Source organism: Rhea americana, unplaced genomic scaffold, assembly GCF_003343005.1.
Source record: "Rhea americana isolate MKP2758 unplaced genomic scaffold, rheAme1 scaffold_165, whole genome shotgun sequence".
In the NCBI taxonomy this organism is placed as follows: Eukaryota; Metazoa; Chordata; class Aves; order Rheiformes; family Rheidae; genus Rhea; species Rhea americana.
Genome location: NW_028185761.1, coordinates 1,860,744 through 1,879,928, shown reverse-complemented (window position 1 = coordinate 1,879,928; position 19,185 = coordinate 1,860,744). Strand labels below are relative to the sequence as shown.

The 19,185-nt window shown below is 54.8% G+C and overlaps 1 protein-coding gene across 1 annotated transcript in view; it reads left to right on the top strand.

The window, feature by feature from the left end:
• Nucleotides 1–19,019: 19,019 nt before the first annotated feature.
• The window catches only part of RPS3 (ribosomal protein S3), a 6,291-nt gene continuing 6,125 nt past the window's right edge, over nucleotides 19,020–19,185 (top strand). The window contains exon 1 of the mRNA XM_085300567.1: nucleotides 19,020–19,111. Coding sequence (XP_085156693.1) covers nucleotides 19,082–19,111 — 30 coding nt within the window. The 5' untranslated portion in view covers nucleotides 19,020–19,081. The remainder of the gene's footprint in view (nucleotides 19,112–19,185) is intronic.

The window sequence follows — 19,185 nt, the reverse complement described above, 5'->3', positions numbered from 1 at the left end:
CGGCGGTGGCAGCGGCTAGGCTCCCGCCGCGCAGCTCCCACCGCCGGTGCCGCCAGGGCAGCGGGAAGCGCCGGCCCTGCGGCGGGTCGCTCCTGCTGCCGCCCCCTCGCAGCATGGCCGCGGCCGGCCTCGAGGGGGAAGGCGAGCGGGGCAGGCGCTGCTCCGGGTCACAGGTGTGCCRAGGAGCGAGCTCTCTCGGCAGCACGCTGCTCCRGGTCACAGGTGTGCCGAGGAGCGAGCTCTCTCAGCAGCACCCAACTCCTCGGTCGCCCGAGGAGTGCGGAAGCTTCCCCAGGAGCTCCCGGCAACGCTTCCGAGGCCACTGTGACCCGCCGAGGTGGGAGGGAGCAAAGGCTCCTGGGACACCCCGGCACCCACCAACGGTCCCCGGGGTGGGGACGGGCCGGCAGCGCGGGCCGGCGGCGCCGGAGCTCTGCGGGATGCTCCGGCGGGGTCCGGCGCCCCTGCGAGTCTYGGGGCGTCCCTGGTGGCCGAGGTCCCGAGGTCCCAGGCGTCCCGTCCTCCGCCTGCGCCCCGGGCGCTGGGTTGTGGCCAGGCACCGCCCTGTGTTAGATGGTCCCCGCGGTGCCACCGTGTCCCACRGCTCTGCTCCCGCTCGGACAGGGCAGGAAGGACACTCGGACGCTGCCCCACYGCTGGCACCCGTCCTCCGTGCTCATCCCYGTCACCCACGGGGAGATCCAGGAGCGGTGACTGGTTCTCCCACGTGGGAGACGGACACTCGGTGGATTTTTCTCATCGTCMTCCTCATCTCACTGTGCCTGTTAGGACAGACATGTATTTCTACAGCCCCTCAGCACAGCTGAATGCAGACTTCATGCAAGAAGTGTCTGCTGCGTGCGTGGGCTTCCCGCTCGCTCGCTCAGGGACACCCGTGTACACACCCTCTGCCTCGGAAAGGCTGGAGATGAGAAATATAGGAAGGCAGAWGTAACCCAGGAGGCAAATCCACACCTTGGTTCTGTGCCTCGGTTTCCCCTTTGCAAAACCAAACGAGAGACACGAGCCCTACAGGTGCTGCACAGCTCCAGGGGGGACTGCGAGAGCCTCCCCGGAGTTGCGCTGCATACCTAGGTGAATCCCTMTAGTAAGGTGCGATAGGTTTTGAAGTCACAGCATTGATCCAGCAGACAGTCGAAGGCATCGCAGTAGTTGCACACGTCACATAACCAGGAGGAAAACTGTCTGTGAGCAGGCAGAGGGAGCGTGGGGCAGGAGAGGCCAGTTTTGCGGGGCTCCGGGCTCTGTGTAAACAGCTGCCAACACGGTGCGGCCAGAGCACCACTCTCCTGCTCGATGCTGCCTTTCAGCCGAATGGGAAGTAGTTACCCTTCCAAAATTATTATTTATAMTTTGTACTGGCTTTCTGCTCTTTACACTCCCGCCTACTCATTTGGGCAAATGGATCTGCTTCCTGCCCCGTACTGCTGATTTTTCAGTCTTACATTTAATCACCTGAACCTGGAAGCATCAGAGCAGACCAGGGACCTGCAGCTCCCTGTTGGCCCTAAGCAACCCTCTGGGACTTGCAGAAAGAGAGCCTAAATACGCTGAGGTCTGGGCTATCAGCACTGCAAGTCTTCCACCAAGATCACTGCYGGCAGCTCCTCAGCCCTGGTTAAGGCCAGACCTGGCGAGTCGCAGTGCGCAGGACCCAGCCCTGGGGCGGCTCTTCCTTGCTGCGGACGGCGATCGTGGCAGGACAGAGCAGGTCTCCAGAGCAYGCAGTATCGAACTGCGGGGCAAGYGAGTTAGAGGTGGGAATTACAGCAGATCCGGACGGATTTTGCAAAAAGCAGCTGTGCTAGACAGGGCTGAGCTTACAGTGAACAACGCGTGCAAAGTTCCCAGTTCAGGGGACACGACGCCCACCAGCAATGAGGTAGGAGAAGTGGTGAGAAGGACACTAGAACGGGATATCTTCATCGCTGAGGGGTGTTTTTGCCATGCTGGAATTAGTTCATGCAATGACAGTGTGATACAGGCTCGACACCAAGCCCAAGCCCGGTGGCCTGGCTGTGCGGTTGSCGCTGGCCTTCCTTGCTCCCAGGGCAAGGGTGGAGAACACCCTCGTCCCCCTGGGCAGCAGGGACTGCAAGGGAGGAGAGAGGGGCTGCCAAGAGCAGGCCGGAACGGTCATGTCCCTCCTGCTCTCCTCGAGGGCTTTGCCAGAGGCAGCCCCATCCACAGGCAAGTCCTGGTGGTGTCGGAGGTCTCTCCTCACCTTCTGCCTTTCCCTTCCAGAAATGGACCTTGCCAGCAGGCTTGAAGCCTCGGCAAGCGTCTTCAAGAAGRCACAGGCTCAAGAGGTGAGCTGCTGGAGATGGGGACCCCCCCCCCCCAGGGCTCACACCACCAACCCCAGCGTCCTAGATCCTGGGTTCCTGCTCCTGGGCAGAGCACTTGGCGCTGCCACCCGCTGCAGCTCTCCCAGCTCCCTCCCACCAGTGTCCCGGCAGCCGGGCACTGCAGGGTCCCAGCCAGGCCGGGCTTTGCCGGGGGCAGGCGTGCACGGCGAGCCTCTCGCTTGSTCTTCTGAGGGCCTCTGCCTGCCCTCGAGCCCTGGCAGGGGCATCGGTTCAACGTCCTGCRGGAAGGGCAGAGCTGCAGATGACCAGCACAGCTGGGAACYGCTCCACCACCACGGGCATCTCCTGGAGAACATGTTTTTTTGCCACTCTGGCCCTGCCTTGCCTTTGCGATGTCGTGTCCAGTGTCGGCAGCACGTTTTCTCCTTCCTCAGGCCTCTGAGCCAGCCGCGGACGCTCCTTCGCCCGCCCAGCGGCAGGAGGCAGCTCTCGTGTCAGGCCTTCACCTGCCTTTTTTGTTTTATTTAACCTCCAACCTGCAAGCTAAGAGCCAGAGGCTGTTTCTCCAGCTACTCTGGTTCTTCTTGCACCTAAATATATCATTTCAGACAATAATGTCTCTGGATTCGATGCAAATGGAAATACCAATCGGGGCTTACTTTGCAGATTTGGATTTGAATATCCTCTAACATTTGTAATGACCATTACTGCTCCAGAGCGGGATACCAAGAGATGGGGGAGCCTGTTGATCCTTGGGCGTCTCCTGAGTGTTGCCGGGAGAAATCCTGCTCCTGAAACCAGTGACTGGATCATTACTACGTTCTGCGTAAGGCCGCTAACAAGGGTCCTTGCTCCACGGTCACCGCTAAGCAGCTGGAGCAGCTTCCTGCGCTGATCACTAGGGTACGACGCGGTGCGGAGGAAGGACGTTAGCGAGACGCACGCGGAACGGCCCTGAGCAAGGAAAAGACAACGGCGATGCAACGCTGGACTGGGGAAACTGGGAGCAGGGGGTCCTACTGGCAGCTCTCCCGTTAACYGGCTGCGTTGCTCTAGACAAATTCTGTATCTTCTCTGTGCAACACGAACGCTACCAGAAGATTTACCTTTAGCAAAGATAAACCTGTAAAATTGTCAGGTTGTGTGATGAAGTATCCTTCTATTTTGAAAATTTTTGTGTTCCAGCCCTGAATTTTCTCTGTTTTGAATGGAGTGGTTTGGTTTAGATCTTTGTGTTTCAATGCAAATTCAAGAGCAGTTGCTGTGAGGTTTGCCTCTGCTCCTGTGCAGTTAATTTTGTCTACTGCAATTGCTTCTCCTTTTTCCGTTGTTTATTGAAAGACAAATGAATTTCCAGGTCTTGTTGCTTTGGGAGCGCTGACGGCAGCTTTTTTAAATCCCATAGCACAGCTGTTTTGCTCAGCTGAATCCTGCAGAGTGGGCCAAATTCAGCTCCACCTCTATGTCCTGGGCAGAGGACTGTGATAATTAATTTCTCTAACACCAGCGCCTCCCCCCTGCTTTATAATATGGGGCAGCGAGGGAGTTAAGGCCCTCCATCTGTGGGCACCACCATGCTCAGGCGAGMGGGCTTCAGCGTGGACACAAAACAGCAACAACCTTGGATTAACTTGCTGAGTAAATTTGGATTATGAGACATGAGAGGCTGATAGCTTAAAATTATAGTTAAAGCGTTTTTTAGAAACTATTCTTAATTTCATGTCCTGCTTTTAAGGAGGACCTCCTTGATCTCTGAAAAATGAGGGTGTGATCCACTGCATTACATGTTTTTTCTATTTGTGCTCTTTTGGGTTGTTGTCCCAGGCTTACGGCTTCTGTGGAGCGAGCAGAATTAGTTTTAAAAGAGAAGAACTGGCATTTTTCTCAGAAATGAGATGACAAAAATTGCTGTTCCTTAAGAAGAAGAAAGGGCTGCTCCATACCAGCAGCAAAAGAAGAGAAGTGACAGAGGGGGCTGTGGCTGAAGAATGCGAGTGGTTAGTATTAGAGCTAGAAGCCAGTGGGTTTGGATGCCAGAAAAAAAAAATTACAAGGAGGAAAGCTTCTGGCAGAGCTTTGGAAGAAAGACCCAGGGAAGCTGTGAGCGCTTGGACTTCCCAGAAGCTTCAGTGAAAGGCTCTAAGCAGCTGTGTTTGGACATGCGCACCAGAAGAGCAGAGGGAAAGCCAGACGATGGTTGCTCCCTTAAGGCATGAAGGTGGTAGCAGGCTTTCTGAGGCCACAGTTCAGTGATAAATCCATAATACAAAGTACAGATAAACTTCTGCTGCCGGTTTAGATGCATCTGGCAAATTTTGACAGGTTCATTTTTGTACCAGATCAGGTGCTACCTGTGTCACTCTAACTATATGCCAACGGGGCATCGTGTGTCTTCTCCCAGGCTRCACGGACACAGAAAGCTGGCCTAGGTCGTTGCTGATTCAGCAGAGACTTTGTGTTGGTGGACATCTGGGYAGTGCCCAGGTCTGGCATTAGTATATGTGGAACGAAAACGCAAAGTTGGGAAGGCGTTAAAAGATTTTTCTAATGAAGCAGACTTCGTTAGGAAATGCTGATTTGGCAAACCYGGGAAAAAGATCCGTCACTAAACCAAAATGCTTCAGTGTTTCAACTGTCTGCTTTGAAATTTCCAGGAGGAGTCTTCCAAACCCGGCCAGGTTTTCTCCCGGCTTTCCTGGGGAGTATTGCTGGGAAGTTTTGTCTTCCCGAGGACCTGATGGTAGTAAACCCTTGAATCCCCACGCGTGCTGTGATGCTGCTGAAAGCTCCCAGGCTTCATTTGAAGGTCAAGGAGCATCACAGCTGCAGACTGCTCATATGGAGCTTGGATGCCTGTGAAGCACAAGTGTAGACAAGGACTTGCACAGGGCCAAGAGACCTTYGATATCTAGCTGGGCTTGAGAGTTGCTGGGCTTCGCTGTTGGCGGGGTCTTCTTCCTAACTCCAGGCATCAAGGGACTCTTTYGGGATGTAGCATCCAGCATTCAGTGTATCCACCTCTGTCTGAGTTCTTTCAAAAGAATTGTGTTGCCAGAGTTGTAACAGAAAACACTGTGTTTTTACAGAATCACAGAATGGTTGAGGTCTGAAGGGGCCTTTAGAGATCATCTAGTCCAACCCCCTTGCTCAAGCAGGGTCACCTGGAGCAGRTTGCCAGGACTCTGCACAACTGGATTCCAAATAAGAAACTACAGATGTGTTTTTTCATACGTTAGGGTTTTGATCCAAATAGAAAYGCCACATTTCAAGCACCTCTAGTGAAAAGCCTGTGTGTCTCTGAAACAGAAACCCGCTGCAATACAGGACCCAGCGCCGGGAGCCGTCAAGTTGAAAGACTAAAATAGGAAGCGCTGAAAACTTGGCTCAGAATCACRCTCGAGGGATTGCAGGCGAGGAGCGAGGTGGCGGGATGAGAGGGGAAAGGCTGCATCAATAAATCCACAGCTGTGATCTCTGCTTCAATCCGGCCCTCGCCGCTTGCAYTCGTCGTGCCAGCGACTGCCGCGGGCTTCGCGGGGCCGGATAAATCGACGCTGCTTCCCCCAGCKGATGTTGCCACCGCCCGGCCCTTGCAACAGAGCGCCGCGTTGGGAGCGAAAGGACTAACTGCCTGACAGTTAATATTCCTRGAAAGGAAGCCAGCATCATCACGCCCAGCGCTCAGACTACCACAAATGGTTGTCGAGGTCAGTGCGAATTATCACCCAAGGACGCTGACAGGGCGCGATTCGCTCTCGGATAACGCAGGGGATCGCGTGTTAATTCAGCTGGCTGAGCTGTTATGACTAACAGCGGAGAGCTGCTGCTGCTGCTGCTTTTGAAATTACCCGACTGAGCTAATCCGAGGATGAGGAGACGATTTATTGATTTGAAGTCCCAGCCAGACGTCGACGGAGATAATTCTAGCATGTTAAGTGTATTATTCCTACAGAAAAGCAGGCTTGGTAAACACTTTGCATTTATTTATTAGCTCTTGCAAAACAGTTGTGTTCTACTGCAGCTTGAATGTTTTATTTAGAGATGTGAATAGCTGCCATACTGAAAATAAGAGCTTTCTGGATGGCARTCACCTGGTATTTTTGCTGAAACTGCTCATTTTCCAAAGCAAATAGCCACTCACAAGTGCTAACACTGGTTTGAGCTCGTCCTTTCTTTAGAGCTATTTTTAAAAGATCAAAACCAAGAGGAGGCACTAAGTTGAAGGCTCTGCTTTTGCATTCTGCTCAGGTGTCTTTTCCCCCCTTCATGGGTCTCTTGCAAGGCAGCTTCTGAGGCCTCTGGTTAATGTCCTAGAAAATAACCTTGCGCTTAAACCAACAGCCGTTTGATCGCTCTTGCTCGCTTGTTGTTTCTTGGGGGTTGCCTGCAGGAGCTTGACAACATGAAAACCAGGTTGTGGTAAGGCTGTTTGGGAGCAGCTCCTGCCCCGTCCTGAGCTGAGGAGTATTTGTGCCCACGCCGCTTCGGTTTTCACGCGGTCTGGCAAACCATGGGTTATTAAAAAAAAAAAAAAAATCATATGTACATATTCCGGAGGGCAGACTAGGACCTGAGACCCAGCTGGCAATCGGGCCTTGGAGAGGGTTTTGCCCCATTAGTGCTCAGCCTGTCCTCRTGCCAACGGCCATTAGGAAGAACTGCAGGATGGAGGTCAGCCAAGTCGAGATCGCTTAAGCGTCCCCGAGGAGCGCTGGTGTTGGATTACACGAGAAATGATTCCGTGACTTTGATGCCTTCATATTCATTTTCTGCATTGCAAAACAGCTCTGCGTCCCCTCGAGAGGAGGCGGCRTGAAGCCTTCTGAGGCCCGGCTCTGGGACCGGGGCTGGAGACCTGCCCTTCCTTTGACTCCTGCCCCAACGCCKCCTCCTCCTCCTCCCAGACGGACGGCTCCGGAGAGAAGCGCAGAGCGTTGTCGTCGGGATCTCGGGGACGGAGGGAGCGTTGCTGGTTTCTGGYGCTTTAAGGCCTCGCAGATTATCACTGCCCATCTGGAATTTTTCATCGTCGGTTTTACWTTCATTCACCGTGTCGCAGTCGGGCCCCTCTCTCCCACCCCCCGAGTGTTTCAAGCAAAGGCTGGGAAAAATCCTCCATYTTCCCAGTCCCCAGGCTCCTATCAACACCCCTCAATCTTCATCATCCTGCAGCATGCAGCGTTTCAGATCTGTTAAGCAGCGGGCTCCCTGGCAGGTGGCTGCGCGCCCSGCTCGGAGATGAGGGCAGCGGTGACCGTAGGTGCTGCGTGTTTACGGCGTGGCTGAATCAACGGCAATTTAATTGTTTGAGTTCGGCCAACTTAACGTCCGCTGGCCTCGGCGTCTGCTGTTTGACGACCTAATTATACACAGGTTGTTGATGCAGCTGTAGTTTTATTCGGGGCTTTGCTGCTCGACTGTAATAGTGCAAAAATAAGGAATGTTTTTGTTAGTCTATGGCCAATTAGGACCCTGCAGACATCATCACAACGTAGTGTTAATCTGTGGCCCCGGCTGGGCGAATGCTGTAGGAAGCGCCGATKTAGCTGAGCTCGGGCACCGAGGCAGGTGAAGTGGCGACCGCGCAGCCTGCTCCGCCTGCCCGTAACTCCCGGCGCGAGCGTCGGCGGGATGTGCGGACGGTTGCCCAAGAGGAGGCCGGACGGAGGGATCCGACGGATCCAGCGCTCCTCGGATGGGCAGCTCCATGGAGCTGTGCCAGCTGCAAAAAAAAAAGAGGAAAAAAGGCCAGTTAAGCCACTCAAAACCTGCCACAGAGCGATGCTAGCGTCTCCCTCTGACGCCTGCAGTAGCAGCCGGACTCAGGGCTCGCCGTGCGCGTTGGCACAACGGCCCCCGAGCCGCCTGCCGAGGCACTGGCCCTGCTTTGGGAGGAACGGGCAGGAACGCGGCCCGAGCCGACGGCGCTCGGAGGCAGGGCGCGCACGGAGAAGGCGAACCCGCGCCGCGGAAGGCCGGTGCAGCGCGCCGCGCACCGACCGACGGGTCGAGGCGTCCGCGGCTCCTCGTCCGCCCAGCGGCCCCAGCGCCGCGCGTGCCGTTCCCCTGCCCGTGCCCTCGGACCGTGCAGCGCCCCCGGACGCCACCGTCCCCGCGGGCTGCCGGGACGTGCTTGCAGGCAGCAGCACGAGCTGCTCGGCGGCTAGTCTCCGATGCAGCACGGCGTCTTCGCAAAGAACGTAGAAGCAGTGGGACTTTTTTTTTTTCCGGTGCTGAATTTTTCCTGCTGTAATTATTGCTTTTAATCACCTCATTACCCAGCACAGAAAAGAGCTTAAGGCTGCAGGTAGCAGCGCAGTGGGGAAAAAGTATATTGAGCTTTCCGGCTGTATTTTCTTTTCTTTCTCTCTCCCTCTCTTTTTTTTTTTTTTTTTAACTCTGTCCCTCAGGGCCTGAAAATAAAAAAGCTGCCTAAGGAGGTCGTGAAAAGAACACTGCAACAGCAGGGAGCTGCCGTTTTGGGGAGAGCGGGAGGCGCGCGGCCGAGTCTCTCAACGTGCCCAAAAATCGCGGCGAGAAACAGCCGCCTCCTGCCCGCTGCTCGSGTCCCGGAGCTTGAAAGCCGATTAGGACCCGCTCGCTTAAGCCGATAGGTTTCAAGTGATGCTAGCGGGGCAAACGGCTCTCCTTGAGCTGCCCGTTAAAGTCTCGCTTTACGCACCTCGCGCCRGGGCGGGCGAAGCCGAAAGGCCGGGGCGCGAGGTGCTGGAATTACCTCTGTTAGCAGCCAAGCGGCTTCATTAAATAGTAAAGAGCAGAACAATTTCCAGCTAAATACTGCATCGAGCGCCCTTATTTCGTTTCCTGTTTATAGAGGAAGTATAAATTATTTACTAACGTGCTTAAAGCCCTCTAAGTGAATCCAGGCAACGAAGCAAAATCTTGTTTACAAGGGCAGATGCCCAAACGAAAGTGTCGGCGCGACGAGCTCGTTTGCGAACGGCCACTGAACCGCTGCCGGCAGATTAGCGGATTTACCGGAGTTACGATCGAGCCGGGCTGGCAGGTCGTACTCCCGCACTTGGCTAGCGGCTCGGCGGTCGGCACGATTCGCGGGTGACGGCTCTCCGGAGGCTCGTCCGCCCCGGCACGGTCCCTGCTCCTGCCTGGTTTTGGAGGGCATCGTTTGCAGGGCTCGTCGCAAATTCACGCGGGCCTTTCCAGAGCCGCGTCCCCCCACCATCAAATTTGGGTTCGTCCTTAATATAACCCCGAGTTTGTATTAAAACCCTGGAGTTTTAGCCAGGTGGTTGGTTTCCTTTGACGAGCCCAGGCTACCGCCTCCGCTCGCGCTCAGGCCCACGCAGAAATTCAGGGGAGTGCCCTGATTTAGCACGGCCACAGGGACGGAGCCGGGAGCGGGGAGCTGAGCCGGGCAACGGCGCGGCCTCTCGCCCTGCCGCGCCGTCTGGAGCTCTGCAAACGCCCAGGGGCAGGGCCYGTTTCTCAGGAGCTTTTTTCCAAAGCTGCTGGAGTCACGAGGAGCTCGAGGAGGGGATTTATAACGGGCACGGCAATTCGGCTCGAACGGTAGCAGCTGCTCCAACGGCAGCAATAAACCATAATACTCCGGCTCCTGCAATAAAATTCCCATCTGAGGCAGACTTTACAAATGCTTTACAACCGGTGCTTGCAATTCATCATCTCTCTACTTGAATTACTTTCCAGGACCGGTCTACATTCATTTAACGTGAACTATCTCGTGTTGTCCATCTCTGCCCTGGGTTTTATTTTCCGCAGCCGCTTGCAGGGAAAATTCATTAACTCCACGGCGCGTCTGATGAAATCGCTGGTGGCGAGGGCCGGGGATTTGGATGTTTTTTTCTCTTCTCGGCCTCAGGCTCTTGTTCAAAAACGCGGTAGGACACAGGCTGAGCTCGGAGCGTTGGCCTCGGCCGCTGTTCCTTGGTGYCACGGCAGGGCCCGAGGGCTTGGGGTGTGCGTTAGGTTTCCTCCAAGGGCTCCAGGGAAGGCTACAGTCCAGTTTGGGGATTTCTCCCAGCCTGCGCAGGGACAGCAGCACCCTGTGGGCACCACCTCAGCGGCAAYGTCTTGAGGTGCTGTTTCATGCCCTGCTTTGGCTTCTGGCTGGGCAGAACTGCCAAAAAGGAGCTAAAATCTGYGCTTTGGTGGCAGAAACTGAGAATTTGTTCTAAATCGGCTCCTGYGAAGGGGGACGGTGGATATGGCCTTACTGGAAGGAAATGATCGGCAAGGTGGTGGTCACTTTTGAGCCAAGAACCTCRCCCAAGTAGATCTTTTGGGCTATTTGTGCCCAAATTCAGCTGATTTGGGGGAAGGGCCCTCATTGCAGTGAAACGCTCTGTGAGGAGCTTGCTGAGCGTCCTCCTCCAGGGGAGGTGAGGAGAGCTGCTGCCCTCGGCTTTGGCCATCCAGGAGCGCTCTGGGCTGGGTATGTCCCTTGGCTTTTGGTTTTTGCATTCACCAAACACAGCGGGTTGGGATCTACRGGGAGGACTCAGCCCTTTCCCCCCAGCTTATGGGGAGGGAGTGGGACAGGGGATGGGGTGAAGGTCACCATCACGCTACTCAGAGGAGTTATGCTAATGGACACAGCCCAATCTCCTCTCCCTGGAAGCTGCAAAAATATACATGTCTTGTAACGTAGTATGTGATCCAATCCCCCTTCTCCCAGCCTGCAGCGAGATCTCGGCTTGGGTTGAGGCTTCTGCTCCGTGCTCGGTTTCCTCCGGCTGTGCTGCTCAACGGGACAGACGCTCTCGGCAGGCAGGGGCTGAGCAGAGCCATCGAAGCCACTTKGGACTCCTGTGATCCCTCTCGGCTCTGGACCCACTGCTGACGGCAAGGAGTTGGGCTGTGCTGACGCTTCAGACCTCCGTGCACTGGTGGCTTCGCCGTGGGGACTGTAGCAGCTGCTGACACCTTGCAGGGAGGGATTGAGACGCTGCCAGGGCCTCACCAGCTTCCCTGGRGGGATGAGTGTGAGGAGCCCTATTTCCCTGCGGGAGCACGAGCGGCAAAGGACACTGCAAAGGTGCCTCCAAACATCACTTTTTGCTAGTGTCCAGAGAAAGCACAGGGAATCCCCAAACGCAACACACGTAGGAATCGGGGAAGATGCCGGCCCTCCTGGCCTCCTTCCTTGCAAAAGGCCGCCAGCCCCTCCTGGATGCTCTGAACAGGAGCCAGGTTCCTGGGGCGAAAACGCAGGGAAACCGGCTTAATTGAGACTGTTCAATGGGCTTTGGCTGCCATAAACCATGTCGCTGTCTGGGGAATGAAAGGAGCAGGGGGGAGGCAGAACAGCTCCTGATTCCCGAACCTGCTCAGAGCYGGCTTCCCCCCGCAGCGGGGAAACCTGGCACTAAATCCCACTGCGGCACCAGCAAGCAGCCCTCAGTGGAGACGTAGGGGAGGCCGCGGTGCATCCAAACACGCCGTCCGCGACGTTTCTCTCCTCTGTCCCCTCCGTTTGTTCCTGCCAACGCTGGCAAGAGGGAGCCTGTTTTGCAAGTACAAGAAGAGATCAAAGTTCTGCATGCCAGCGAGGGGATCTGAGAAGACCGGCTCGGCTCTGCAGTGCAAATGCCACCCAGAATGGGCCCTGCTGAAAAGGGGGCAGCCAAGACGGCGACAAAAGCCCCAGTTCGRATACTGGGGCCGTGGGCCGGATGCTGCCCGTGCAGCTCACTGATGCTGGCGGCTCCAGATGCCGGTGCCATGCGCGCAGTCGGCAATGCTCACTGCCAGGAGCCGGGAGGAGCCAAAGATGTCAGCGGCAAACCGTCAATAAAAGATGCGCTATATCCCTGGTTCCCTGCTGGTTCTTCTCCTGCTGGAGAAAATCCCTTGSAGGACTCACGTTCCTGAGGCCGTTTTGGTAGATGCCAAGGGCAGGCGGGCAGGAGAGCCACGCGGTGACCTCTGCGCTGGATCGGCAATTTCCCTCGTGGGCCAGGAGCCCAGCACGGGCTGAGCCTCTGTCAGGACCAGAGCTGAAGCTGTGGGCCACATCGTCATGGCAGTCAACTGCACCTAATCCAAGGTCCTGAGTGCCACCCTGATGGCACAGGCACCATGAAGGAGCATTGCACATTTTCTGCAAGGGGTAAACTGAGGCATGGGGGTGTCTGTGCTGCTGGAGACGGTGGTGGAGCCAGATGTGCCCTGCAGCAGAGCTGGGATTGCTGGCATCTTCCTGACTGCCCTGATTTAGCTAAAGGGAGTGAGCAATGCTCCTGGAGGGTGCAGGAGCACTGAGGCCACCCCAGGCTGATGCTCRCAGGATGCAGCCAGCCCTCCCCACCTTGGTTTTTCTTCTCTTTTTTTCTTTTGCTGCCGCAAGGCCAAGGATCTCCCCCGCTGCCGCAGGCCTTGCGGACAAAGGGAGCTCCTTYCCTTGCAGCACGGCAGCCCTCTCGTGGCTGGCTCTGCACAACGGCGCGGCAGGGAAACAGGGACAGCAGGACAGTGGAGCCATGGTCTGCAGGGGTGGCCACCTCTTCCCCTACTCCCTYGGTGCCTGGAAACCCAAGTGATGACTGCCTCCCTCGTGGGGGTTATAAGATGGAGTGGGATGGTACAAGGAGCCTTCCCTGTGATCTGTYGCTCCCCAGCCCCAGATGTCCTAGCTGACCGTGCCCAAATGCCGTGCAGAGTCCCCCTACCACCCTGTCCRTGAGGATCCTGCAGGTCTGTGGCCACCCCAAGCGATGCCCTGAGCTCCCTCATACCGAGCAGGGATAGACATGCTCAGTGGGCGCAGCATTGYGCGGGACATGGGTTAGCAGAGGAGACGCCCAAGTCTAGGTTACATACATGCCCCTGGGATGCTGCAGCTCTGGCCAAGCACTGGGAGGGTTCGCTTGGTCCCAGCGGCTTGAGGGTCTCTGGCTGCCCCCTGGGAGAGGAGAGCACTGGACAGGGATGCTGGGCTGAGCTGTCTTCCTCCAACATGGGTAAGTCGGGAGTTGCTTTGGAGGGAGGAGAGAAATATGGTCAGGTTCATGCCTACATCTCTGTCAGCACTGTTCTTGCTCTCCCGCCTTGAATGTCCTTTAGTTACAGCAGTGGATGGGCTCCCTTTGCATCCTGGAGGAAAGTCCTCGGCTCTCTGCAAATCCAAACCGCTGGCTGGTGTCATTGGGACCCTTCGCTTTGCTGGGCCGTATCTGAGCTCTCCGGAGTGAGGGGGTAGGCAGTTCACAGCCTTTCTGGGCTGCTGCTGGTCTGTGTTTGTGTGGGGATGGAGCTGAAATGACTCTGTCTCTATTTGGCCACAAACATCAGCCTGGAGGCTTCATTGCCCTCCTGCTCATCTCAGGAGCAGAGGAGAGCAACACTGGCCCACTTGGGCTGGGRACGGATGGAGCCAACGGAGGAATCCCGCGTTGCTATTTGTGGAAGGGACTGAAATTTTTCCGGTTGTGAAGGCCACGTTTTGGAGCCTGCTGGCTGAGCTGGGCCACGTCTAGGGGGAGAGGGGACATTCCCTCAACACTGTAATGCCATCGAGGCCCCAGMTTTGTACGAAGGTGCAGCTTGACCCCAGCTTTGGTTGTCAATGCTGACCCTGAAATGCTGACACAACACATAGTTTCTCCTTAATAGGACATAGAAAAGGCGATGCATGTCAGGGCCAGGCTTTTTGCTAATGCTGTGTCTTTCCTTTTATATGATCCAGAAATATGTTGGCTCAGCCCCTCCTGGGTGAACTCAGCCTGACAGAAAGAAGTTCCTGGGCAGATATTTCTCAGTTCATGAAGGCCCAAGCAGGAAACCAGCACAGAGCAGATGGGTGGATTTTGTTAAGGTCAAGAGCACCTTTTCTTGAAAAAATGTTTGAAACACTCTGGTTAATAGGCTCCTGGGCTTGGCTCCCTGCATAGAGATGTCCTCAGCTCCCGGTCACCCCTCCAAAGTCAGTGTCTTACCATCTGATGTTACTCTGAAGCAAGGACTGCAAATGCAGATGTTGACATCCAGCCAGACGATCTCCCCAACTCGGCACAGTGCTGCTGTGGCCAAGGCTGCGACTGTGAGTTCCCAAGTGCTGCCCCAGTCCTGGCCTCCTTCGTGGGCTGGGAGCTGAGTCTTTCAAGCAGGACATTCCTGCCTGGCCCTGTCCCCATCCCCCTGCCACAATTCTCTGCCCTCTCCTTGGTGCTTATAGGCGGCTGTTGAACTGGGCTGGAGCAGGGAAAACGAGCAGGGCTTTAAATAACCTCCCCCGAAATACATGTGTGTTTGTGTTGGATTGTTTCTGGGGGCTGATTTACAGCCAGGCTCCAGAAACAGCGGGATGGAAGTGGGTTGGGGGGGAGCAAGGGGCAGGCAGGGGTGAGGGAGGAAAGAGGAGAGTTCCTATAAGCCTCTTTGCCGCCAGGAAAAATGCAATACTGACACCAGACTGGAAGAAAAGGAAACTCTTCCTCAGAGCTGGGATTTCTCCTGCCTCAGCTCAAGTCTGAGATGAGCAGGAACATGTCTGATGGGCAGGAGGAGAGCTCGCGTGTGCACCACTCTCCCTTGGGTGCAGTATGGAAATGCTTTCTTGGTCAGTCCCGCAGTCCATCCAGCTGGATTAGGGATGTTTGAGGTATGTCTCCGGCTTATTGACTTCTGCATCTTCTGGTAATGCAGCTGCCCCATCCCCTTTTGCTATTTCCTCTAAATCCCCTGTCTCCTCCCTGACTCAAGAGGCAGCTCTGCTGTGGCTCTGTGTGACTGAACGGCCCCCAGCTCCTTTGGAGGATGAAGCTGAGTGGGTATCTCTGAGAGGGTCAGGTCAGAAACCATGGTGTGGAGGAAACTGAAGCCTTATGTGGGAGAAACACAGGAGACCAGCGGACACAGCAGAAGTGCAGCCCAGCAGGGTCAGAGTCACTGGGCGAGTGATAGCAGCTGATACAGCTTCCCTAGAGCTGGGATCAAAGCRGGTGGTTACTGCCAGGATGTCTTAAGCCACATCAACTCCTTGCATTTACAGCTTTGGACAAAATATAGGAGACAATTTATGCAGCCTCAGGGATGGCCCAACACCTTTGCCTTCTGGATGTGAGCTGGCTTGGCCTGTGTCCAGGGGATTTCTAAAGCAAGCGATGTTGACACAGAAAAGCATCCAGGAGTTGACACAGTTCCTACGTGCGTATCCCTATCCATGCTACAGAAGTCCAGTTTGAGCCCTGAACCCCCAGCACTTCCCCAGCTCCATCCCTGGTCCGCCCAGCCTGATCTCAGCCTCAATCCCCAGGGCAGAGACCTGAAGGAAACTGATGGTGCTGTGGCTCCAAATTTTGGCCAAAAGGAAGTCCCTGTTGGGACCAGCATTGCAAGAGGCCAAGGAGAGGAGTTGCAGCTGGCGCTCAAGGAGCATGGAAATGAAAGGGAAGAGGGAGTCGGGGCCATTGGAAAGACATGTGAGATCAGGTGCTGTTTCTGCAGCTCAGAAAGGACCAAAGGGAAGAAGCCAGCGTCTCARCTATCTCCAAAGTCCTGGACAAATAAATCCCTCGGGAAGAAGAAAGAAGGGAGATGAGGAGGAAACAGAAACCTTCTTCCACTTGGAGAGCGTCTGACATCTAGTGGCAGAATAGTCCTTTCCCTGGCAAAGAAGAGAGCTGCTTCCTCTAAGCACTGCTGCCTCCCTGCTTGCCGCCATGGGCCATGCTGGGGGTGGGTGTTTGAAGGTGGGGTGCATTACCGACAGCACTGTACTGGTCATACTGGTATTCCCCGCACAGCTCATCTGGCTAGGTCTCAACTAGGCAACAAAACGGCGCCAGAACCATCCACAGGCACTGAAACTCCATCATTTAGGTACTAACATTGTTAAAAKGGCCCCAGCAGGGGCGGTTGGCCCGGGCCACTAGCACCCTTCTGGGCAGGGTTCAGGCCAAGGACCTTCTCAGAGGTTGTCCCCATGTGGCCACCCTATCCCTGGGAGAGAGCTTAAGCAGCTGGARAAGGACTTGGCAGTGCTAGATGCCCTGATAACCTTCCCTGGAGYGGAGTCAAGTGGGTGGCTGAGGTCTCACTCTGCTTTTCATCATCCCTTTGAGGTCTGACGCCAGCTCCAGAACAGAGGTTCCACTGGCAGTTCCTGGAGTGACATCGTTTGCGATTATGGGAACCTGGCCTTTACTCATTGACTTTGAGCAAGAAAGCCAGAAAACGGGGRCAGTCCAGGAGATAGCTGCCAGGCAGACCAGCCCTTGCTGCCATGGTGGTGGCACACTCTCTTGGTGGGGAGATAGGGACTGGTCACTGGTCTACCCTCTAAATTTCAAACCACCACTAGCCCTAACCTGCTGCTGTCACCTACCTACAAACATTAGAGCAGCCATACTGGCTCAGAAGATATTTAGTCCAGAATTTCCGTCCTTCAGTTTTTTAGAGAAAACTGAAACTATGGCAAACATGTCTGTATCAAACCTAGCACCCGCTGCTTCCATTTAGTTTTCATGGGATGACAGTGAACAGTCAGTTCCTTCCCATCCTTTCTAGGCCTCTGTGGGTTAGTAGATCTCAGCCACATTTTATCTTTCCCAAGCTGATGAGTCTCAGCCTACTCAGCTTTCTTCATACAGAAGTTGTCTCATCCTTCCTGCCCTGCTCTGACCCCCTTCCCTTTTCTTCTCTACCGTTTTAGAGATGGAGGACCAGACGCACCCACTGGTCACAATGCAGGCACACCAGTGATTTATTTACAGAAATGACCATTTCCAATTTCTTCTTTCTTTTTTGAAAATTCTTAACATTTCGTTTGTTCTTTTGCCCCCCTCTGGGCATTGAGCAGGCACTGTCTATATAGCCCCTGGTTTCTGTCCTGGTAGTGGTCAGCTCAGAGCCCTTCGCTGGACACGTGAATTGGGGAGGAAGTAGGGAGACATTCCCCCAGTGAACTTCTCTGTAGATCTTTCTACCAAATTTAATTTGGCTTTTATATTTCCCAGACATTCAGACCCAGGTCTTCATGGTCTTCCAACCCTGAAGGCTTGACAATGTTAGCACACTAAGGCACCTGCCCTCTAGACCTGCACAAATCGCTGCAGCATCTCTGTMAGAACCTCTCTGTGTAGCCAGAGCTGCCCAGTGCTCCCACACTCACCCATGGCCTTTTACTTTCTGTAAAAATCTCTGGTGAGGCCTTCCAAAAGAAGTCTTACAGGGAACCAAACAGACTATTTTAATCCATTCACACTTATCCACTTCTCTGTTGGCTCCCCTCTGGGAGATCTGTAAGGCAAGGCTTCCCTTTGTTGAATCTTCCCAAACAGATTATATTTACCCACCAACCTGTAGGTATTTTTATGTACTAATTCTACTCATTATTTTCTACTAATTTGCCCAGCACAACCAAAGGCCTTTAGTTTCCTATGTCCCCTGAAGCCTTTTTAAAAAATTAGAGTCATATTTGCCACTTTCCCCACCATTAGCCACCACAGAAGTCTTAAGTAAGAAATCCCATCTCGCTGTTACTAATTGAAACCTGGAGTAACTGCTGTCTCTGCAGAGGTGATGATACTGTCGTAAGAGGGAAAAAGCAAAACAAAATATGATATATCTGCCTCTAAACAACAATTAAACTATTTGTTTAATCATTTGTTTTGCAGAGAGGCCTAGGGGCAACAACCTTGTTGCTCAAGATGCTGCAAAAACGTAGAAAAGATCTACTACCGTTTGAACAACTTATAGTTGGCTATAAACCACATTCATAGCTAAGTATAAATAGTTGATTGGTATTGTTAAAATTTACTTAAAGTAGCAAATTACTGGGATGGAAATACAGCATCCCAGAGCAGCAAAGTGCTGCTAGTGCTTCCCTGGAAAGTTGCTTTACGGGTTGGAGGGGGCTAGGAACGGCTTTATTGCTTTTGCATAGGGAGCTGCGCCCTGTAGGACAGCATATCCTCACAGCCCCCTTCCTCCCCCCATGCTGGCAGCAGTCTAAAATGAAATAAATAGTGATTTTTCCACATTTTTTCTCCTAGTTTGCAGGCTCACAACATGTCACTCGGCAGCTGCCRAGCTTCCTCTCTTTTGTGGATTCTGAGAAAGATTCACAGACCTCTCAGGATCAAAAGAAGGGAGGTTTCTTTTGTCTACAAATACTGGAAAATAGCAGAGAGGTTAAAAAGGACAAAATGAGACCCCATTGGRAGAGCCAGCTACCTGAGCCCTGTCCCAGCCTCCTGCATGCCRGAAGGCCCCGGGGGCAGCCCAAAGCCCCTTCCCAACCTTTGATGGCCCCACTGCTGGGCCGCTGCCCCTGGCCTGTAGCTGTACCCTCCTCATTGCCCTCTTTTCCCATAGAAAGCGGCGCCAGCCTGGGCAGACGCGGCTCTCTCGCCTCCAGCCCACCCTGGAGCCCTCCTCGCMATCTTGGCCCGCAGGCAAGTGTGGCTGCAACAGGAGGACTTCCTAGGTGGCCCCTCAACAGCAAGATGGGGGGTGAATTATTTCGTTTCCCACCCTCCTATGCGTTTCTGTGGGCTTGGTGGCCGTTTTAATGCGGATTCAGGGCGTTTAGCCGTGGGGGGGGGGGGGAAATCCCCACCGAGAGCGCCGGGGTCAACCCCCACCCAAGATGGCCGCGCCACAGGCAGAGAGGAAAACTACGTTTCCCATGGGCACCCTCGCCCGCCGCCTCACGTGACCGCGCGGGGCCAATGGCGAGCGGCGGAAGGGACATATAGCCCTTCCGGCAGGCCGCGCTCCCTCCTTTCCGCCGGGCGGCGCGGCGCAAGATGGCGGTGCAGATCTCCAAGAAGCGCAAGGTGAAGGCGGCGGCGGCGGCGGCCCCGCTGCTCCGCGGCCGCGGGGCGCCTCCATAAGGGCCGCGCCGCGCGGG